The sequence below is a fragment of the Pristiophorus japonicus genome, chromosome 13 (genome assembly GCF_044704955.1).
Source record: "Pristiophorus japonicus isolate sPriJap1 chromosome 13, sPriJap1.hap1, whole genome shotgun sequence".
Classification (NCBI taxonomy): Eukaryota; Metazoa; Chordata; class Chondrichthyes; family Pristiophoridae; genus Pristiophorus; species Pristiophorus japonicus.
This window is the reverse complement of record NC_091989.1, coordinates 99,358,025-99,382,575: the sequence shown is the minus strand read 5'-3', so window position 1 is coordinate 99,382,575 and position 24,551 is coordinate 99,358,025. Positions and strand designations below refer to the sequence as shown.

At 46.0% G+C, this 24,551-nt stretch overlaps 1 protein-coding gene across 1 annotated transcript in view; it reads right to left on the bottom strand.

Annotated features, from left to right (window-relative positions):
* Nucleotides 1-4,381: 4,381 nt before the first annotated feature.
* Nucleotides 4,382-24,551, bottom strand: part of LOC139278151 (probable G-protein coupled receptor 139) — a 66,248-nt gene continuing 46,078 nt past the window's right edge. The window contains exons 2-5 of the mRNA XM_070896808.1: nt 16,330-16,569; nt 11,974-12,812; nt 10,304-10,339; nt 4,382-4,525 (exon numbers count right to left, since the gene is read on the bottom strand). Of these exons, the coding sequence (XP_070752909.1) occupies nt 4,382-4,525; nt 10,304-10,339; nt 11,974-12,812; nt 16,330-16,569 (1,259 nt within the window). The remainder of the gene's footprint in view (nt 4,526-10,303; nt 10,340-11,973; nt 12,813-16,329; nt 16,570-24,551) is intronic.

The window sequence follows — 24,551 nt, the reverse complement described above, 5'->3', positions numbered from 1 at the left end:
GGCACCATCCCACAGCAACACCATAAAGAATGCCAACAGTAACCAAGCCACTCCTTCCACACTGACCACCATTGCTGGACGTTCTGTTATGTCTTACGGGTCACTGCAACTCACTACACCACTTCCAAAGGGGCACACAAATGAGTCCAAGACGGTAAAGTGGCGTAAATAAAGATTTTAATGGTTAACAATACATTAACGCAAACTTGCCATTAACATTGACTAAAATATCCTAGTTGCTACCATTGTGAATCTACCTGTGTGCCGGATTTCCCTTATGCACACTTCTACGAGGTGCTACCCCTGTGGCTTCAGCAGAGGTAGGGGCAGGCTGCTCACTCCCGTGTTGTGAATGCTTAGATAATCTTGGGATACGAGCTCTGGGTTTTGGAGCCTATGCAGGCCCCAGCAATATCTGCTCCTCTGGCGACTGAGCAGGGGCAGATTCGGCCGTCATGATGAGAGGGCCGACTTAGGGCTCTGACTGAGGGGGAGGCAAAGGTGGAGAAGCGTAAACACTTTGCGGGGACCACATACTACCCTCCCCACTCTCACATCATCGTTCTCATGGGCTAGCAACACCCCTTTGTTCGCAAGCAGCTGGAGAGCACCTTGCTGCACATCACTGGTATTATGTTCAGAAGAAAACCACAGGACTATATCGCAAGCTCAAACTGTTGTGACCTTGGTCTCTTTATTCGGACTCCACAGTGAGGAAGCAGCATGGTGAGTCACCTTTTATACCTGCTTGCCCCAGGGTGCACAGGTGAACCTTAGGTCTCCCACAGGTGTGCCCCCTAGTGGCAAGTCTTACATTTTGGTAAGGTTTACATACATATATAACATCACTGCCCGCAAAGTCATATGTGCAAGTTATTTGCTAATTGAGGCGATCTGTTGCCTTGTGTACCCGGGTCAATTGCCTTGGTTGAAGTCCTGACATGGTGGGTTCATCCTCGTGGTTGATGGCGTAGTTGATTGTGTTAGTGGGTCGCTGGGGGCCAGGAACTTTCACAGTGGTTCCTGGTTATCTGTAGTTCGCAGTTTGGTCTGGTCCCACTGCTTTACTCGTTAGCACGGTACATGGTGTCACCATCAAACGCTCCGTTTTCAGTAGATACACTCCATTCCCCTCCCTTGGCTAATGCGTAACCAGCGGCCCAACTGGGACCCTGAACATGGTCTACATCACTTATTCTGCTGTCGCGTGGAGGGGCCATGCAATTATGGCACATTCTCTGCTGATTGCATATGGACGGCTCGGTTGTGAGTGATTCTGTCTGGTGACTGCTTAGCACCCAGGATAGCCGGGTCTGCAGGGAGTCGACCATGAAACAAGTGGTGCTAGGTTTTGTGATTTGGGCTTGCTGACCCTGAGGTCTGACAAGCCCAGGATGGCCGCAATGGACTTGAGACATTTTGTAGTGGCAGGAGACCTAGTGGTCCCCGTGGACCTTGGGCCGCAGTATGGGAGCCCTGGACCACCAACTGTATGTCGCCGCCCTACCTTACTTTGCAACGTTGGGATGGGTCTTTCGTCTCTGCGACAGATAGGTAGCCACATCCCGTCTAGCAGTTCACCTTTGGCAGGCGGTAACGTGGGATCTTGGCTGGTCCAGCTCCTAAGCTGGGAGGCCCTTACGGTTGACCCATCACTTTCTAGCACTTCCCGATCGCGAGTGGGTCTGCGGGCTGCGCCGTTTCCACCCTGGTGGTGGGCAACGGTAGCCAACTGAGAGCATTAGTGTTGCTCTCAGTGCCTGGCCCGTGGCGGATCATGTTACAGTGCACAGACAGTGTTAGACATTCTCGAAACAACGCATCGATAATGCTGCCTCTGCTCTCCCAAACTTGTGGGATGGGCAGCTTGTCTGACTCGAGCACATATTGGGACATTCTTTGGTATGTCTCTTTAGTCCCGTGAACACAGGCTGCTGCTTTGTTTAACTTATTGGATACATGTTCAATCGTTTGGGGCTCGCCCGCGACTTTAGACTGCTGCACAACACTCCCGACACCGTGCGGTAACATCTCACTTGCTATGAATACTTTGTTAGATACATATACAACTCGATTGGGTGTGCCCGCTACTTGGCTTGCTGTACAACACACCCGACCCCATGTGATAACGCATCACTTGTTACAAGTACTTTGTCAGATACATATACAACCGGTTGGTGTTCACCGCTACTTTGGCTTGTTGTAAGGTACATTCCTCCGTTCCGTTGCAGCGAAATCCCGTAGTCTGGACGCTCCCTCGTCCCGTGGTCTGGACGCTCTCTCGTCCCATAGCCTGGATGCTCTCTCGTCCCATGGTCTGGATGCACTCTTGTCCCATGGCCTGGACGCATCTTTGTCCCATTGTCTGGATGCACACTTGTCCCATGGTCTGGACGCACCTTTGTCCATGGTCAAGATGCACTCTTGTCCCGTTCTCTGAACGCACTCTCATCCCGTGGTGTGGATGCCCTCTTGTCCGTGTCTGTGATGCCGACTGCCGTGATCTTCCTGGCTAGGTATTTTGCCTCTGGCATTGGGAAGATGTATTCGGATCGTTTCGGCCGGAGTCCCACTCCGCATGGTCGATCTGGAGCCTCTTCCATCATCGCGATGAAGTCGTCGGCTTTGGGTGGTGGGTATCGCTCCTGTACCACTGCTCGCTTCAACTTTACCTCCTTGTGGTTGGGATGAGCGACCTCTGCCTCGGGAATCTGCAAATGGATCTGCACTTCCATGCCTGGTTCAGCTGAAGGTGGGGGCTTGCTCAGCCTTTGGGAAGGGGAGACCTCGTTCACCGGACAAGGTATGCAGAGGTCTTCCCAGTTCCATTAAATCTTCCCCATCCACCACCTGCCAAGCAGCGTTGACATATCACCAGATACAATCCACAGTGGTAAATCGTATACTGCTCTCTCATGCAATACTCTTATATCCGCACGACCAATAACTGGTATCAGTTCCTTGGTGTAGGTGCACAGCTTTGCCTGAATCGGGATCAGCTTGGGTCGCTGTGCTTCGTTGAATGCTTTCTGGCTCATAACTGATTGACTCGCCCCCGTGTCTAGTTCCACGGAGACTGGAGTGCCGTTAAGTTCAACTTTTAACATTATCGCAGGGCTTTTGGTGGAGAAGGTGTGTATCCCATATTGTTCCACTTTATTCTCAGTTTGAGTTGCCTCTCGTGTTCGTTCATCCTGATCCTCGCTGGATCAGATGTCCTCTCCTGACTCTGCCATGTGGTGAGTCTCAGGTCGTTTGCACATTCGCTGGAGGTGCACCATTGTTCCACGGCTCTTGCACACATAGGGCTTGAATCGACATTGATGAGCTCGATGGCTGCCCCCACAGCAGCAACATGGTGCTCATGGATATACATTCACGCCCCACGGTGGACTCTGAGTCACTCAAGGCCTAGGTCTGGCCTCTGCAATCGTGTGGGCCCTGCCCTGTGCTGTTCTGCCTGCTGAAAACATTAGTTTGCGCACGGTGCTAGCTGGTGAGCTTCGATTCTGTGAAGATATCTTTTTCGTGTTGTCGCTCGTGGATATGAAGGCTTGGGCTGTCGTGATGGCCTTGCTCTGATCTAGGGATTCGGCAGACAGCAGTTTGCAAAGAATTACCTTGTGTCCAATACTAAGCATGAAAAAGTCCCGCAACATTTTTCCCAAGGATGCTGCAAATTCACATTGCCCCACAAGGCGACTTTTGTTGGCGACAAAGCTCGTCACGTTCTGGCCTTCGGAGCGACGGTGCATGTAAAAGCGGTACCTGGCCATCAGGATGCTCTCCTTTGGCTTGAGGTGTTCCCCAGCCAGTGTACACAACTCTGCGTAAGATTTGTCCGTTAGTTTGACCGATGCCAGCAAATGTTTAAGGAGGCCATCTACGGATGATCCAAATAGGGTGAGGAGAATCGCCCTGCGCTTGATCTCTGTTCAGCCATGTCCAATTCGTTGGCTACTGGTCAAGGTGCTCAACTAAGGCTTCCCAATAATCACCCTCAACAAATCTCTCAAGAATACCAACGGCAGCCATTACCACGTGAAAGTTCGATATCTGTTACTCGTTGCCAATTTGTTATGTTCAGAATCAATCCACAGGATTATATCACAAGCTCAAACTGTTGTGACCTTGGTCTCTTTATTCAGACTCAAGAGTGAGGAAGCAGCATGGTGAGTCACCTTTTATACCTGCTTGCCCCAGGGTGCACAGGTGACCCTTAGTTCTCCCACAGGTGTGCCCACTAGTGGCAAGTCTAATATTTTGCTAAGGTTTACATACATACATAACAACTGGGACCATGAGTACCCACGTCTACGCTGACATCTCTCCTCGACAGGAGGTCTGTCAGCCTCTGCCATCTATGCTCCATAAGTATTCATCAGTTCTCCATCAACACCATGTGCTCCTGTGGGTAGTGCATTAGCTGCTCTGTGCAGATGGGCACCATATCCATGGAAGGACCGACTCTCACCATGGCCTGTGACATGGTGATGCTCCTGTTGGAGATGGACTCCTGCATTCTCTGAACATTTGCAGACATCGTGCTCACAAAACCGGTCAGAGCTCCCTGCACTTCTTCCTGCACCTCCAGAATCAGCCACTTCCTGAGGCTCAGTGTCTGCCTGCAGCTGAGCAGAGCTGGGACAGTCCTGCGTCCTCCAGCAAGGAGACTATACTGCTGTCCCTGTCTGCACCATGTGCTCTTGCTCACTTGTGACACACCAGCTGACACACCATTCTATCTCGCATTGGACCTACAGGAGTGTGCATCTCTGTGCTGGTGCAGGGTGCGCTTATGTCTGGTGACGGTGCACCCTCAGAGCTGGAGGCTCCTCTAAGGAGTCGTCTTGCTCTTCATAGAAATGTAGAATCATAGAAAGTTACAGCACGGAAGGATGCCATTTTGGCCGAGCCTGCCTAGAGCTATCCATCCAAATCCCACTTTCCGTAGCCTTGTAGGTTATGGCTCTTCAAGTGCACATCCAAGTATTTTTTAAATGTAAAAAGGTTTCTGCCTCTACCACCCTTTCAGGCAGTGAGCTCCAGACCCCACTATCATCTGGGTGAAGACATTTTTGATCTAATCTCCTCTAAATGTTACAGCAATTAAGTTAATTTTATGTCCCCTGGTTGTTGACACCTCAGCTAATGGAAATAGGTCCGTCCTATCCACTCTACCTACGCCCATCATAATTTTATACATTCAATAAGGTCTGCCCTAAGCCTCCTCCATTCCAAAGAAAACAACCCCAGCCGATCCAATCTTTCCTCGTAGCTAAAATTTACCAGTCCAGGCAACATCCTCGTAAATCTCCTCTGTACACTCTCTAGTGCAATGGCATATGGCCTGTAATGGGGTGACCAGAACTGCATGCAGTACTCTAGCTTTGTCCAAACTAGTGTTTGATACAGTTCAAGTATAACCTCCCTGCTCTTGTATTCTATGCCTCGGCTACTAAAGGCAAGTATTCTGTCTGCCTTCTTAACCAACTGATCTACCTGGTCTGCTACCTTCAGGGATCTGTAGACATGCACTCCATTGTCCCTTTGTTCCTCTACACTTCTCAGTGTCCTACCTCTACATCCTGGAAAGTAGGCAGAGGGGGTACCCTTGATAGTCCTGCGGGAGAATAAATAATGTGTGCACATATTATGATGCACATGATGACCATTCTGTGACTGATGCCATGAGTCCCGATATGAGTGACTGATGTATGCCCTTTAGCTGTATGATATGTAATTCTATCGCTAGGTTGCTAAAATGTCTGCTCTCTCGGTCTTCTGCTTCCAGCTGTTCAGACACTCCCAAGACTTCTAACGCAGCCTCCTCTACTTTTGTGCAGGTGGCAAATGATGGAAGCCAACCTACAGTTTCCTCTCTCTCTCTTATTGTGCATTTTCTTCTCCTGCTAGGAGGCAAAGAAGGGAAGTTTGAGTGAAAGTGATCTATTAATGTAATGAGTGGTCAGGTTTCATCATGAGAGACAGACTATGATGGAGTGGGGTGGCTACTTGCGTGCTGTGAGTTGATAAGATTGCATTAGGATGTGTGAGAGTTTGAGGGGCAAATAATATGATGAGGACAGATGAGGGAGGGATGGGAGGACGTGCAAGGTAAATTGGTGTAATTAAGGATATGTGAGGAGGGTTGGGAAGGCAGAGTGATGGGGATATGATGGGAGGCACAGCATTTGAAGGTGAGTGTGGTTTTGTACAAATGTTTCCTGATCTCATGAGATCATTAAAACGTTTGTGGCACGGCACTCAGCTCCTCCTGAACATATTGGAGTTATTATTGAAATGAAGAAGGAATGCAAAGTGCCCCAGTATAGCGAGACCTAGATGTACCTTTGCATGAAACACCAAAGGATAGTATGCAGGTAGCACATGTGATCAGGAAGGCCAATGGTATTTTGGCCTTTATTGCAAAGAGGATGGAGTATAAAAAGCAGCGAAATCTTGCTACAGCTATATAAGGTTTTGGTGAGGCCACACCTGGAATACTGTGTGCAGTTTTGGTTTCCATATTTAAGAAAGGCTATACTTGCTTTGGAGGCAGTTCAGAGAACGTTCACTAGGCTGATTCTGGGGATGAGGGGGTTGATTTATGAGGGAAAGGTTGAGCAGGTTGGGCCTCTACTCATTGGAATTCAAAAGAATGAGAGGTGATCTTATTGAAACGTATAAGATTATGAGGGGGCTTGACAAGGTGGATGCAGAGAGGATGTTTCCACTGATGGGGTGGAAGAGGGGACTAGAACGAGAGGGCATGAACTTAGAATAAGGGGCTGGCCATTTAAAACAGAGATGAGGAGAAATTTCTTCTCTCAGAGGGTTGTGGATCTGTGGAATGCGCTGCCTCAGAGAGCTGTGGAAGCTGGGACATTGAAAAAATTTAATACAGAAATAGACAGTTTCTTAAACGATAAAGTGATAAGTGGTTATGGGGAGCGGGCAGGGAAGTGGAGCTGAGTCCATGATCGGATCAGCCATGATCTTATTGAAAGGCGGAACAGGCTCGAGGGGTCGTGTGGCCTACTCCTGCTCCTATTTCTTATGTTCTTATATCCCGGCTGTTTGTCTCCTCTGCAATTTGCAGCCAGGCTCTTTTTGACTCCTGCGGATGTCTCTTCCGCCCATTGTAATGGAAGAGGGCCTCCCTGTGTGCTCTGACACCATCCATAAGGATATGGAGGGAATCATCGGAGAACTTGAAAGCAGCTCTCTGCCTCTCTGCAGCCATCTCTCCAAGTCTTTGGGGCAATGCGAACCTCCAGTGTGCTGCCTGCACATTCCCAGATAAAGCATCAAATCCAAGGTGGCCCTGGCTCCTTTTAATGAACCACGTGAAAACGTGACATGGATGACGTCACCTGACCAACAACATTTAATAGGGCTGGCGGGTATAATGGGCCCATTATCAGAAAGTCTTTGTCTGCAGCGGGATGGAAGCAGTAACGGGGTCGTGACCTGCCATGCTGACCACACTACCCGACACGCCCAGGTACAGAAACCTGTCACATCCTTTGTTGCCCCATGCCCAGCGCTCACTCCCATGGATGACCACATCCATATATCTGTGGACCGAGAATACAAGGGCCAAGAAATTCAGAAACTCAGTGCCGGCAGTCAAGGATGGTTTAATAAAAAAATGGCGGCCGCCCACTTCTGGTGCGGACCATGTGGGACACCAACTTGGTGAAGGTGATATGAGTGACTGATAGTATGCCCTTTAGCTGTATGATATGTAATTCTATCGCTAGGTTGCTAAAATGTCTGCTCTCTCGGTCTTCTGCTTCCAGCTGTTCAGACACTCCCGAGACTTCTAACGCAGCCTCCTCTACTTTTGTGCAGGTGGCAAATGATGGAAGCCAACCTACAGTTTCCTCTCTCTCTCTTATTGTGCATTTTCTTCTCCTGCTAGGAGGCAAAGAAGGGAAGTTTGAGTGAAAGTGATCTATTTAATGTAATGAGTGGTCAGGTTTCATCATGAGAGACAGACTATGATGGAGTGGGGTGGCTACTTGCGTGCTGTGAGTTGATAAGATTGCATTAGGATGTGTGAGAGTTTGAGGGGCGAATAATATGATGAGGACAGATGAGGGAGGGATGGGAGGACGTGCAAGGTAAATTGGTGTAAGTAAGGATATGTGAGGAGGGTTGGGAAGGCAGAGTGATGGGGATATGATGGGAGGCACAGCATTTGAAGGTGAGTGTGGTTTTGTACAAATGTTTCCTGATCTCATGAGATCATTGAAACGTTTGTGGCACGGCACTCAGCTCCTCCTGAACATATTGGAGTTATTATTGAAATGAAGAAGGAATGCAAAGTGCCCCAGTATAGCGAGACCTAGACATACCTTTGCATGAAACACCAAAGGATAGTATGCAGGTAGCACATGTGATCAGGAAGGCCAATGGTATTTTGGCCTTTATTGCAAAGAGGATGGAGTATAAAAAGCAGCAAAATCTTGCTACAGCAACATGTGTGTGACGGCAGTATATAAAGCAGGCAGATCGTGACATTAGTCAGCATGCGACACTGATTTGACGCTGCCACTTGGGGGTCACCGTTTAAACCGAGGGCCTCGCCTAAACACACACGTGGAGTTGCCTATCACTTCTATCATGGAAACCATGGGCTCCATGCATTGTGCAAAGCCCCAGGTAATGTTGGACACGGACCCCTCGATGCACCTTGACAATGACAAGCGTCTCTCTGGCAGGCATAGCACTGCACCAAGCATTTCTGTGTGCATGCCCATCATCTTTTTTCTGAATGCCGTCCAATCAAAGTTCTCATCTGAGTCCTTTGCAGCAGAACGTGTGCGATCTCACCCTCTAGGGGGCTGACATCTGCACTACCCTGTCTCCTTGGCCTGGCAGCAGCGCAATCATGCCCCGTGGCTCACCACATGCATGTCCCGCCTCTATACTACCCTCCAAAGTTCGTGCATTGCTATTTTCTAAGATGGTGCCTTGGAGAGTCAGATCGAGTAAAGGTGTCTCTTCTTCTCCATCACTCTCCTCCTGTACTTTGCTGACCAGTCTGGGCAGCTGGCAGTTCCTAAGTATCCAAAAGGAGACAGGCACAAGGGTCGGGTTGTGTTGAGGGGTAGGGTGGAGGATCAAGATATACATGCTTACACCCTCAGCACCTTGTTAGTAAGAAGAGATTGTGGATAGAGGGAGAAGTTGGATATGAGAAGAAGGATTAAGCAATGTATCATGAATACTTTCAGCCTCGCAGCTCACCACGGTCTCAGTGACAGCCCCTCCAGTGATCTCCTACACAGATCTCCAGCCGTGCTTGCCACTCAACCTGTTTGTTCCAGCTTGCACCAATGGTGTGCCATCTTGGCCTGCAAGAGAAAGGGAAGTGTGTCAGTGATTGTGGTGCAATGTGTTTGCATGATGTGATAATCATGGTTGAATAGCTGGCATTGTGTACATACTGTGGGAAGTTGGTGTGATATTTAGTGGTGGTAAGTTTGTGAGGGTGAGGTGAAGCTATGATTGTGAGGTCTGAGTCGTCATTGCTAGACTGTTGGTAGGTGAGTGATGAGGTGTGCTGCATTGGGCAGTGTATGAGGCTAGTGCTGCAGTTGGTGGGATATGGCATTGCAAGATGTATTCATTTACCTTGGCCACTCCAATCAGCTCATTTAACTTCTTTTGGCACTGCTAACTTGTCCAGGGGGCAACACTGTTGGCACTGATGGCTCTGCAATGTCCTCCCACTGCCTTCACAGAGTCTGTTTGAATGGCATCCTGCCTCCTGCAGGTAGAGGGCCTGTCTCCTCCTGTAGACCAAGGCCTAGAGTTCGCCAGCAGTGAACATGGTGCCCTTTCCCTCTCCTGTTGAGATATTGTTCCAGCTCCAGCCACGATGAGGTACTTTGGTAAACAAGCACCTCCCCTTTCAGAAGTGCAGTCAGCCTTTCACCCTGCATGTATCCTTTAAATAGACGGCAGATTCCACACGGTATTGGGAATCCTGTTGAGCTCTGAGCCGACCAACACGTTTCTCCCTGGGCTCAGTGTTGCAATCATGGCAAGAAGCAGGCAGCACAAATTTTCCTCCCCAGGAGTCCTGCCACTGAAACCGGGAAGGTGCATTCGGGTTGTCTCAGCCGGATCATCACCACGCAGTCGTGATGAGAAGTCTGTGCCTCGGAGGCTGCGCGTATCTGCTCTCTGGTGCCTAGTCCAACCGAAGGTAGGGGCTTGCTTTGCCTCTGAGCACGGAGGACGTCGATCGCTGGAGGGATGAAGTTTTCCCTGTTCCAATGAATCTTACCCATCCATTTTCTTCCAAGTCGCGTTGGTCCATCACCTGAAACAATCCATAATGGTAAATTATCACAGCGCCATCATGGGATACACTTACATCCACACTACCAACAACTGATATCAGTTGCTTTGTGTAGGTGCGCAGCTTTGCCTGAACCGGGAGCAGCTTGGGTTGTTCAGCTTGATCGTTCCATAGCCTCTCAAAGGCATCCTGGCTCATTACAGACTGACTCGCCCCCGTGTCCAATTGCATGAAGACTGGAACGCCATTTATCTCGACTTCCATTATCATTGGAGGACAATTTGTGGTGCAGGTATAAACTCCATACACTTCGTCCCGGGACTGAGTTGCCTCTCTAGCCATCTCCTCGTAATCCGCGCTGGATTCACAGCCATCTGCTGACTCCTCTTCCACGTGGTGAGTCACAGCTCTTTTGCACATTCGCTGGAGGTGGCCCTTTATTCTGCAGCCTTTGCAGACATAGTCTCTGAACCGACACTGATGAGCCCTGTGATTACCTCTGCAACGCCAGCATGGTGCTACTCGACTTACGTTTGCACCCCTCGGTGGACTCTAATTTAAAGAACTCAGGGGCCTGTACGTTCTGCCCTGGGCAGATTCATGTTCAACAGTTCTGCCTGTGAAAGGCGCCATTCTATTTGGAGTATTTGCCGATTTGAGTCCTGAGAGTGAGTCATCATCTGCTTGGAGCTGCAGATTGAGGACATGAACGCCTGGCTGATGCTGATTGCCTTCTGCAGAGTGACGGTGGTTTCGGCAGACAGTAGCCTGTGAAGAATGGCCTCATGACTGATGCCAATTACGAAGACGTCCCGCAATGCATCAGCGAGGGATGCACCGAATTTACATGGCCCTGCCAGCCTCCTGAGTTCGGTAGCGTACTTCGCGATTTCCTGGCTCTCGGGGCGGCGGTGTGTATAAAATCGATGCCTGGCCATGAGGCTGCTCTCCTTCGGTTTGAGTTGGTCCCAAATTAGCACCTGCGGCTCCTCGTATTAATTGGTCGTTGTTTTCTCTGGTGCAGGCAATTCCCTGATGAGGCCGTGGACTGTGGGCTCACAACTGGTCAACGGGATAGCTCTGCGTTTATCTGCCAGCGTGGCCGGATCATCGTCTACCAGGTCGTTTGCTACGAAATATTGGTCGAGCAAAACCGTAAAGGCTTCCCAATCTTCATCCTCTAGACCTTTTCTAATGCACCAAATATGTCATTCTGTTGTGAAAGTTCATAATCTCGTCGCCAGTTGTTATGCCTTTAATACTCTTATGAATGACTCCACGAGGTCCAGTGTTGTACTTGAGCTGTTGTGACCTTCGTCCCATTTATTGTAACTCCAGAGTGAGGCACAAGCATGGTGGGCAGCCTTTTATACTGGGCCCTGCATACATATGCAGGTCACCCTCAGGTCTCCCACCGCAGTGCCCTCTGGCGGCCCACCTTACATGACTATACAGTTGGTACACATGGTCTACATACATGACAGTTTCAATGATGTTTTGTGATCTCGGTAACGAGCCGGGATGGGATTAATGGGATATAATGTGAAACAAATTGAATTTGAGTTCAGGAAAGTGGTCAGCTCTCACTGTTAGGTAACTAACTGGACAATCAGAACAAAGGGGGAAGTCACCACATTCTTTAACTCCTCTCTGACTTTGCTCTGGGTCACAACGTAAATGCAAGTGTTGCTGCAGGAACTGAGGAGTTGTAGCATTGACGCGATGTATCTAATGAAGTACGGAAGACGGTCTTTGTGAAAGATATGAAGGAACTGACTTAATATAATTCGTTCGTGGAGGGTGTACACAACTTGTGTCCCCCACAGCAGTATGAAGCTTGCAGATATACTGAAGAGCAGGATGATCGACTTCCTGCGATTCTTCATCTCTGTATCCTTGTGATTCTCCTGATCACTGTTCCTCCGCAGTATCCTGCGGGCTCTACTCGTCAATAAAATATATCTGACAGTCAGGCCATTGAGGAGCAGAATCAGAACGAACGGGAGCAGTGGGGTTGTCACTCGATGTAAGAAGTCAAATGCTTTCCACAGGGGTGAGGTATAGTAGCTGAACTTCACCATGCAGAACCACGGTGTGCTGAAGAAATACACAGCTTCATATCGAAAATACCAAGGGATGTTCTTTAAAGAGCTCAGCACACACACTGTTGTGATTACCACCAACGCAGTTCTCCAAGTGCAATATTTACTTTTCAGCTTCTGGCAACAAATGGCCACAAATCGATCACAGGTGAAAGCGACTGTGAACCAGACAGAACAATCTGTGGCTGCATGAGTGAGGCAGTCAATGAGACCACACAGGGTAATGTTGTTCGTGAATGGTTCCGTGGAATAAAGGGGGATAATCTGCTTCAGCAGCACGTCAGTGAGAATAACACTTAGATTGGCTGACGCCATCGCCACCAGGTAACAGGTGATACATCCGAATAGACCACACCTTCCTCGGGACAAGATCAGGATCACCAGCAGGTTAACTGTGAGAAATCACAAAAAAAGTAGCAGATAATACTCATCAAACTGGCAACACAGATTGGACATGATTTTGAGTGGGATTTCTAGTGTTCTTACTGCATTCAGCAAATAGAGATTGATCCCCAGACCTGGAGAGTGCTATTAAATGGAGACTGATCAATGGAACTGGACAGTGTTTTCAAGTGGAGGGTGATCTCTGGACATGAACAGTGCTACCCATTGGAGACTGATACCAGACTGGGGCACTGCTGTCTTATGGTGAAAGATCTATCGACTTGGGCAGTGCTCTCAAACGTGGATTGAGCTGGGGAACTGGACAGTGCACTCAAATGAGAACTTATATCTGGGCCTAGTCCGTGCAAATAAATGATGTTTTATCCCAGAAATCGACAGTTCTATCAAATGGAGACTGACCTCTGTTCCTGGACACTGTTATCAGAAAGAGAATGATGCACGGAATTGACAACTGCTATGAAATTGCAACCGATCTCTGGACCTGGGCAGTGCTAGCAACTAGAGACTGATACCCAAATATAGGCACTTTTGTCAAATTGTGAACGATCTCTGGACTTGGGCTGTGCTTTGAAATACAAACTGATCTGTAGAACTAGAGAGTGCTAAGGAGTGGGATCTGATCTCCTGATGTAGGCATTCTGAGCAACTGTAGACTGACCATCGACTGATACAGTGCTTTCAAATGGAGACATATCCAAGTACTATGGATTAGAGAATGATCTATAGACCTGGTTAGTGCTAACAATTGTATAATGATTTTCAGACCTGGTAAGGGTAAATAGTTAGAGAGTGATCTTTAGACCTGGTTATTACCAACAATTGTGGATTGATCTGTTGATCTGGTTAGTGTGAACAATTGGACAGTTTAGTGTTAAAAATTGGAGCAGTATCAATGCTCCTGGTTAGTTTGAACAATTGGAGAATGATCTCCAGACCTGTTTACTGATAACAATTGGAAAATAATCGGTTAGTGGTGACAATGGGAGTATGGTCTTCTCTTCATGAGCAATCCCACGGAGTCGAGGATGATCAGGTGACTGCTGAGTCCAATGCGGGACCGAAAGTCTCTCTCAAGGTTTTGGCAGACGGTGGTTGGAGGGATAGAACAATAGGTGCGGGAGTAGGCCATTCGGCCCTTCGAGCCTGCACCACCATTCAATATGAGCATGGCTGATCATTCACCTCAGAACCTCATTCCTGCTTTTTCTCCATACCCCTTGATCCCTTTAGCCATAAGGCCAAATCTAACTCCCTTTTGAATATATCTAACAAACTGGCCTCAACAGCGTACTGTGGTAGAGAATTCCACAGGTTCACAATTCTCTGACTGAAGAAGTTTCTCCTCATCTCGGTCCTAAATGGCTTACCCCTTATCAATAGTCATTGACCCCTGGTTCTGGACTTCCCCAGCATCCTGCATCTAACCTGTCCACTCCCGTCAGAATCTTTTACGTTTCCATGAGATCCCCTCTCATTCTTCTAAATTCCAGTGAATATAAGCCTAGTCGATCCAGTCTTTCTTCATATGTCAGTCCTGCCATCTGGGAATCAGTGTGGTGAACCTTCGCTGCACTCCCTCAATAGCAAGAATGTCCTTCCTCAGATTGGGAGAACAAAACAATGTTCAAGGTGTGGCCTCAACAAGGCCCTGTACAACTGCATTACGACCCCCCTGCTCCTATACTCAAATCCTCTCGCTACGAAGGCCAACATGCTATTTGCCTTCTTCACTGCCTGCTGTACTTGCATGCCAACTTTCAATGACTGATGTACCTTGACATCCAGGTCTCATGACACCTCCTCTTTTCCTAATCTTTCACCATTCAGATAACATTCTGTCTTCCTGTTATTGCCACCAAAGTTGATTACCTCACATTTATCTACATTATACTGCATCTGCCATGCATTTGCCCACTCACCTAACCTGTCCAAGTCACATGGCAGCCTCTTAGCATCCTCCTCACAGCTCACACTGCCACCCAGCTTAGTGTCATCTTCAAATTTGGAGATATCACGTTCAATTCCTTCGTACAAATCATTAATGTATATTGTAAATAGCTGTGGGCCCAACACTGAACCTTGCAGTATCCCACTAGTCACTGCCTGCCATTCTGAAAAGGACACGTTTATTCCGACTCTTTGCTTGCTGTCTGCCAACCAGTTCTCTATCCACGTCAATACATTGCCCCCAATACCATGTGCTTTAAATTTGCTCACTAATCTCTTGTGTGGGACCTTGTCAAAAGCCTTTTGAAAGTCCAAATATGCCACATCCACTGGTTCTCCCTTGTCCACTCTACTATTTATAACTCTAGAAGATTTATGAAGCATGATTTCCCTTTCATGTTGACTTGGACCGATCCTGTCACTGCTTTCCAAATGTGCTGCTATTACTTCTGAAATAATTGATTCCAACATTTTCCGCAAACCGATGTCAGGCTAACTGCTCTATAATTCCCTGTTTTCACTCTCCCTCCTTTTTTTAAAAGTGGCGTTACATTAGCTACCCTCCAGGCCATAGGTACTGATCCAGATTCAACGCACTGTTGGAAAATGACCACCAATGCATCCACTATTTCTAGGACCACTTCCTTAAGTACACTGGGATGCAGACTATCAGGCCCTGGTGATTTATCGGATTTTAATGCCATCAATTTCCCGATCACAATTTGCTGACTAATAAGGAGTTCCATAAGTTGCTCCTTCTCGCTAGACCCTCGGTCCCCTAGTATTTACAGAAGGTTATTTGTGTCTTCCTTAGTGAAGGTGGTTGGAAGGGCTGCATGCCCTCCTTACGCTGTGTGCGATTGGCTTGCACGAGCTCCCAGCAAAGAGACTTGACGTGTTCAATGCCTTCCCGGATGCTTCTCCTCCACTTTGAGCGGACTTGGGCAAGGGATCCCTTGGTGGCAGTGGGGATGTTGTACTTTTTCAAGGAGTCTTTGTGGGTGTCCATGAAGTGTTTCCTCTGCCCACCTGGGGCTCACTTGCTGTATCAGAGCTCTGAGTAGAGCACTTGTTTTAGGAGTCTTGCATCCGGAATGCAGACGATATGGCCCGTCCATAGGAGCTGATCGAGTGCGGTCAATGCTTCGATGCTGGGGATGTTGGCTTGAGCGATATGTGCCCATCCTGCCAATGATTTTGCAGGATCTTGTGGAGGCAGCGTTGGTGATACTTCTCCAGTGGTTTAAGGGGTCTGCTGTACATAATCCATGCCTTTGAAGCTTATAGGAGGGTGGGTATCACTACTGCCCTGTAGACCATGAGCTTCGTTACGGGTTTGAGGTCCTGGTCTTCAAATACACCCTTCCTCAGCCGACGGAAGGCTGCACTGACACACTGAAGGCTGTGTTGGACTTCGTCATCGATGTCTGCCCTTGGTGACAGTAGGCTCCCAAGCTATGTTAAATGTTTCACATTGTGCAAGGCCTCATCATGGATCATGATAATCGGGGCAGTGCTGCGAGGCAGGGACAGTTTTGTATAGCACCTTTGTATTACGGGTGTTTAGTGCCATGCCCATACTCTCGGACACTTTGATGAAGGTATTGACGACGGTCTGGAGTTCGACCTCCGAGTGTGCGCAAACGCAAACGTCATCTGCATACCGTAATTCAATGACAGAGGATGGGGCGACCTTGGATCTGGACTGTATGTGACAGAGGTTGAACAGTTTCCCGTTCGTTCTATAGATAAGCTTCACTCCAGCAGGGAGCTTATTAAGGGTGAGATGGAGCATTGCTGCAAGGAAAATCGAGAAGAGGGTTGGTGAAATGATACAACCATGCTTGTCCCCGGACCGCACGTGTATTGGGTCTCTGGTGAATCCATTGTTCAGGATCATGGCTAGCATGTCATGGTGGAGCAGGCGGAGGATCATGATGGACTTTTGAGCGCAGCCGAATTTATGGAGACACTCCATAATCTTTCGAGTTTAACAGTGTCAAAGGCCTTTGTGAGGTCAAAGAAGGCCATGTACAGAGATTGACACTGCTCCCTGCATTGTCTTTAAATTTGACACACGGTGACTGCCCTGTTCATTGTGCCCCTTACTGGGTGGAATTCGCATAGTGAATCTGGGAGGAGCTCTTCAGTCACTGGTTGAAAGCGATTGAGAAACATTCTTGTGATGACTTTCATTGTGGCAGACAGCAATGAGACTCCTCTGTAATTACCGCAATGGGACTTGTCACCGGTCTCAACTTGGTTCGAGCTAAATATTGGAGAATGATCTGTAGAACTGGTTAATGCTAATAATGGTCTATAGATGTCGTTAGTGCAAACAGTTAATGGTCTGTGGACCTGGTTAGTGCTAACAATTGGAGAATGATCTAGACTTGGTTTCGGCGAACGATTGAAGAATGAGCTGTAGACCTGATCAAATCTAACAATTGGAGAACGTTCGATAGAAGTGGTTCACACTTACAAATGGGTAATGCTCTATGGATATGTTTAGTGTTAACAATGGGAGAATGATCTATAGACCTGACCTGTATTAACAATGGGAGAATGATTTATAGAACTGGCCTGTTTTAGCAATTGCAGAATGATTTATCGACATGGTTAGTGCAAACAGTTCGAGAATGATCTTCAGAAACATAGAAATCTACAGTGCAGAAGGAGGCCATTTCGTCCCATCGTGTCTGCGCCCGCCAAAAAAGAGCCACACGGCCCTTGGTCAGCAGCTCTGAAGATTACATATAAACCTATGAACAGTGAAAAATGGCGGAAACGTGAAGACCAACCAGCCCAACTAGTCCACCGCACACAACTGCGACACTCCTTGCTCAAAAACATTCTACACTCCACCCCAATTAGAGCCACGTGATCTTCTGGGAGTGGCAAAAACCAGATAAAAACCCAGGCCAATTGGCTTAAATAAAATCTGGGAAAATTCTTCTCCGGCCCATCCAGATGATTGAAACTAGTCCAAGAGATCACCTTGGCTATATCTGCGCAGGCAACAAGAGGTTATCCAGTCTAATCCAAATTACCAGTTCTAAGTTGGAAACCTGCAGGTTACAGCACTTTAAGTGCCCATCCAAGGACACTTTAAATGAGGTAAAGGTTTCTGCATTCACAACCCTTCCAGGCAGTGAGTTCCAGACCCCCAACACCCTTGCGTGAAGAAGCCCCACCTCAAATCACCCCTAAAACTTCCACCAACCACCGTAAAGCTATGGTCCTCATAATTGACACCTGCACCAATGGAAATAAGCTCTTGCTATCCACTATATCCAGGCCCCTCAAAATTTTGTACTTCTCAATGAGGTCTCCTCTCAATACAGCCAAACTGTTTCCTGTCGAATGTGGCCAAATCAATCCTCAACTTAGCAAAATTAGCTTTTTCCCATTTTGTGCCTTTCATTCCAGGCCTATCCTTGTCCCTATCCATAACTAACTTGAATATGGCTGAATTATGGTCATTGGCAGCCACGTGCTCTCCGACTAATACCCCTTCAACCTGCCCAGCTTCATTCCCTAAAATTAAACCCACAACCGCCTCCTCTCATGTTGGGTTTGTTACATACTGATTAAAAATGTTCTCTTGAATGCATTTTAAAAATTCTGCATGCTTTATACCCTTCACACTATATTTGTCCCAATCAATATTAGCATAGTTAAAATGCCTTACTATTACTGCCCTATGGTTCTTGGACATCACAGCAATTTGCCTACATATTTGCTCCTCTATCTCCCTCCCACTGTTTGGGACTCTATAATACATGCCCAGCTGTGTGATCGCCCCTTTTTTATTTTTCAGTTTGATCCATATGGCCTCATTTGATGATCCCTCTAACATATTATCCCTTCTCACTGCTTTAACAGTTTATTTAATCAATACCACGATGCCCCAGCCCTTTTTACCTGCTTAGTGCAAAAAAAAATGGAGAATAATCTACAGACATGGTTAGTTTTAACACTTGGAGAATGAGCTATAGACCCGCATAGTGTTATAAATTTGATAATGAATTTTTGGTCTGGTTAGTGTTACCAATTGCAGAAAGATCTATGTACGTGGTTACTTCTAATCATTGGTGAATATTCTACGGACCTGGTTTGTGCTAACAATTGGAAACTGTTCTATCGAAATGGATAGTGCTAAAAATTGGAGAATGATCTGTGGGACTGATAAGTGTGAACAGTTGGAGAATGAAATATGCACCAGAAAAATTGTAGAACGATCTTCAGACCTCGTTAGTGCTAACTATTAGAGCACGATCTACAGCCCAGTTAGTGCCAACAATGGACGATGAGCTATAGACATGATCAGTGCAAACAATTGCAGCATGATCTATAGACCTGGTTAGTGCTAACAATTAATGAATTATCTATAGACATGATCAGTGCTAACAATAAGGCAATGAACGATAGACCTGGTTAGTGTTAACAATTAGAGTGTAATCTATGAACCTGGTTTGAGCTAAATATTGGAGAATGATGTGTAGAACTGGTTAGAGTTAACAATTGGGAAAAGTTCTATGGATGTGCTTAATGCTAACAATTGAGAATGGTCTATAGACCTCATTAGCATTAACAATTGGAGCATGATCTATAGACCTGGTCAGTACTATCAAGTGGAAAATGATCTGTGAATTTCTTTAGTGCTAACAATTGGAGAGTAAATTATGAACCTGGTTTGTGCTGGCAATTGGAGAATGATCTTTTGACCTGGTTAGTGCTAAAAATTGTTGAATGAATTATGGAACTGGTAAGTTTTAACAATGTAGAATGGTCTATGAACCTGCTCCTGTTAACAATTGGAGAATGATCTACGTACCTGGTTCGTGCGAACACTTGGAGAATGATCTGTAGCCCTGGTAAGTGCTAACGATTGTAGAATGATCTATGGACCTGTTCTTGCAGAAAATTGGAAGATGATCTATGGGCCTGGATAATGATAGCGATCGGTAAATATTCTATAGACCTGGTTAGTGCTGACAATTGGAGAATTATCTGTGGATCTGGTTATTGTTGATCATTGGAGATTAATCTATGGACCTGGTTATTGCTAACAATTGGTGAATATCTATGGACTAGGTTTGTGCTAACAATTGGAGAATAAAGTATGGAACTGGTTAGTGCTGACATTGGGAGAATTATCTGTGGACCTGGTTATTGTTGACAATTGGAGATTGATCTTTGGACCAGGTTATTGCTAACAATTGGCGAATGGTCTAAGGACTAGGTTACACCTAACAATTGGAGAATGAAGTATGGACCTGGTTAGTGCTTACAAATGGAGAATGATCTGTAGACCTGGAGAGTGTAAATACTTGGAGAATGATCTATGGTGAATGGTCTATGGTCCACGTTCTTGTTAACAATTGTAGAATTTTCTATGGACCTGGTTAGTTATAACAATTAGAGAATTATCTATAGACCTGTTTTGAGCTAAGTATTGCAGAATGATCTGTACAACTGGTTAGAGTTAACAATTGGAAAAAGTTCTATAAAAGTGGTTAATGCTAACAATTGGAGGATGTTCTTTTGACCTGGTTAATGACAACAATTGGAGAATGAATTATGAACATGGTTCATGTGAACAATTGCAGAATGGTCCATGAACTTGGTTACTGCCAACAATTGCAGAACATTATTTATGCCTGGTTACTGCCATCAATTGGACAATGATCTATAGACCTGCTTTGAGCCAATGATTGGAATTAATCAACAGAGCTGCTTAGAGTTAACAATTGGGGAAATTCTATAGAAGTGGTTAATGCTAATAATTGGAAAATGCTCAAGGGGCCTGGTTAGTGCAAAGAAATTGAGAATATTTTATGTACCTGGTTAATGTTAACAAATAGAGAGTTATCTATGCAGCTGGTAAATGCTAACAATTGGCGAATTATATAGAGACTAGGTGAGTGTGAAAAATTGAATAATGAACTATAGACCTGGTTAGTTCTAACAATTGGAGAATGAACTACGGACCTGGTTAGTGCAGACAATTGGGGAATTATCTTTAGACCAGGTTAGTGCTAACAATTGTAGAATGAACTATTGACTTGGTTATTGATAACAATTGGAGAATGAATTATGGGCCTGGTCAATGGTAAAAATAATAGATTGATCTACAGAGGTTTTTCTTGTTAAGAATTGGAGAATGACTTCTGATCCTTGTAGTGTGAATAATTACAGAATGGTCTATAAACCTGGTTAATGCTAACAATTTTAGAACACTCTTTAGATCTTGTTAGTGTGAACAGTTGGACAATGATCTATGGCTCTGGTTAGTGCTGACAATTGTAGAAATAGCTATGGAGCTGGTTAGTGTAAACAATTGGAGAATGATGTAGGAATCTAGTTAGTGCAAACTATTAGAGAATGAACTATAGACCTGGTTCGTGTTAACCACTGTGGAATATTCTGTGGACCTGGGTAGTGTTAACAATTGGAGAATTATCTATAGACCTAGTTAGTGTTAAGAATTGGCGAATGATCTATGTAACTTGATAGTACTAATAATTGTAGACTGGTCTAAGAACATGGTTAGTGCTAACTATTGGAGAACGATCTATGTAACTGGTTTGTTCTAACAACTGAAGAATGAGCTAAGAAACTGGTTAGTGCTAACTATTGGAGAATGATCTCAGTTACTGGTTAGAGCTAACTATTAAAGAATGATCTAAGAAACTGGTTAGTGCTAACTATTGGAGAATGATCTAAGAAACTGGTTGGTGCTAACTATTGGATAATGATCCATGGAGCTGTTTAGTGCTTAAAATTGAAGAATGTTGTGTTAACCTGGTAACTGCTAACAAACGGAGAATCATCTCTAGAACTGGTAAGTGTTAACCATCGTAGATTATTCAAAGGACCTGGTTAGTGTTAGCAATTGGAGAATGATGTTTGGATCTGGTTCGTGTTTAAATTTGAGAATGATCTATGGACCTGGTTACTGTTAATAATTGGAGAATGATATGTGGACTTGGTATGTGCTAACAATTGCAAATGATCTAAATACATAGTTAGTGCTCACATTTTCAGTATGGTCCATAGACCTGGTTAGAGCTAGCAATTGGAGAATTGTCTAGAGAACTTGTTTTCAATTGGAGAGTGATCTATGGAACTGGTTAGTGGGAATAATTTGGGAATTATATATAGACCTGGTTAGTGCGAACATTGCGTGGACCAGGGTAGTGATAACAATTGAAGAATGATCTAAGATCCTTGTTCATGCTAGAATTTGAGAAAGCTTTATCGACCTGCTCTGTGCTAACAATTGGGGAAACATCTATGGACATGGTTAGTGCTAACAATTGGAGAATGATCTATAGATGTGGTAAGTGTTATCAATTGGTGCATGATCTATAGACCTGGTTCAATTTAACAATTGGAAAATGATCTGTAGATCTGGTTAGTGCGAACAATGGGACAATGATTTAAGAATGTGGTTAATGCTAACAATTGGAGAATAATCTATTTAGCTGGTGTTGAGAATTGCAGAAGTTTCTAAGAACCAGATTAGTGTTAACCATTGGAGAATGATCTATGGACCTGGTTAGTGTTAACAATTGGGGAATACATTATGGACCTGGCTAGGGATAAGAATTGTACACTGATCTAGGAACGTTGTCAGTGTGAAAAATTGCAGAATGATCTATGGATCTGGTTTGTGTTAACAATTGGAGAATGATCGATGAATCTTGTTTGCGTTAACAATTGGACAATGATCTCTCGACCTGCTTAGTGCAAGCAATTGGAGAATGATCGATGAACCTGGTTTGTATTAAGAAGTGAAGAATGATCTATTGACCTGGTTAGTGTTAGCCATTGGAGAATGATCTATGGACCCGGTTAGTGCTAACAATTGGAGGATGAACTGTGGACCTGGTAACGGGAGCGTAGTTATAAAATCGCCGGACTGATAATCAAGATGACTGGACTAATGATCGAGAGACACGAGTTCAAATCCGACCACGGCAGCTGGGGAGCTTATCTTCAGTTAATTAATGATTATGGAATATTAAAAAAGCTTTTGTTGGTAATAGTGACCATGAAAATACCGCATTGTCATAAAAACCCATCTGTTTCAATAATATTCTCCAGCGAACTGCCGTCCTTACCAGGTCCGGCTTATATGTGACTCGAAACACACTGCAACGTGATTGACTCTTAACTGCCCTCTGAACTGGCCTAGCAAGCCACTCAGTTGTACACAACCGCTAAGAAAAACAATAGTGAGCATAAATCCAGATGGACTCCCTGGCATCGACTTCGGCAACATCACACCCAGCACAATCGACACTGCAAAGTCCTTCTCACCAACATCTGGGGACTTGTACCAAAATTTGGAGAGCTGTCCCACAGACCTGTCAAGCAACAACCTGACACAGTCATACTCACAGTATCGTACCTTTCAGTCAATGTCCCATAATCTTCCATCACCATTCCTCTGTATGTCCTGTCCCACCAGCAGAACAGACACACACGGGGTGGCGGCACAGTGGTACACAGTCGGGAGGGAGTGGCCTTTGGAGACCTTAGCATTGACTCTTGACAGCATGAAGTCTCAAGGCTTCAAGTCACGAATCGGCAAGGAAACCTGCAGATTACAAGCTACCGCCCTCACACAGCTGATGATTCAGTAATCCTCCATGTTGAATACCACTTGGAAGAAGCACTGAGAGTAGCAAGGGCACAGAATGTACTCTGAGTGGAGGACTTCAATATCCATCACCAAGAGTGACTTGGTAGCACCACTACTGACGAAGCTGGCCGAGACCTGAAGGATATAGCTGCCAGACTGGGCCTGCAGCAGGTGGTGAAAGAACCAACACGAAAAACCTACTTGACCTTGTCCTCACCAATCGACCTTGTCCTCACCAATCTACCTGTCGCAGATGCATCTGTCCATGAGATCATTGGTAGCAGTAAACAGCACACAGTCACTGTGGAGATGAAGTCCCGTCTTCACATGGGGGACACCATCCATCATGCTCTGTGGCACTACCACCTTGATAAATGGGACAGTTTCAGAACTGACCTAGCAGCTCAAAACTGGGCATCCATGAGGCGCTGTGGGCCATCAGCAGCAGCAGATTTGTATTCCACCACAACCTGTAACCTCATGCCCGGCATATCCCTCACTCTACCATTACCATCAAGCCAGGGGACCAACCCTGGTTCAATGAAGAAAGTAGAAGAGCATGCCAGGAGCAGCACAAGGCAAACCTGAAAATGAGGTGCCAATCTGAGGAAGCTGCAACACAGGACTACATGCATGCTAAACAGTGGTAGCAGCATACTATCGACAAGGCTAAGCGGTCCCACAACCAACAGCTCAGATTAATGTGCTGTAGTCCTGCCACATCCAGTCATTAATGGTGGTGGACCATTAAACATTTAACGGGAGGAGGAGGCTCCATGAATATCCCCATCCTCAATGATGGCAGAGCACGGCATGTGAATGCAAAAGAAAAGGCTGAAGTGTTCACAACCATCTTCAGCCAGAAATGCCGAATGGATATCAGCCTCCTCCTGATGTCCCCACCCTCAAGGAAGCCCGTCTTCAACCAATTCGATTCACTCCACATGATATCAAGAGACATAAGCACTGGAAAAATAAAAGGCTATGGGCCCCAACAACATTCCGGCTGTAGTGCTAAAGACTTGTGCTCCACAACTAGCCATGCCTCTAGCCAAGCTGTTCCAATACAGATAGAATACTGATATCTTTGCGACAATGTGGAAAACTGCCCAGGTATGGTCTGTCC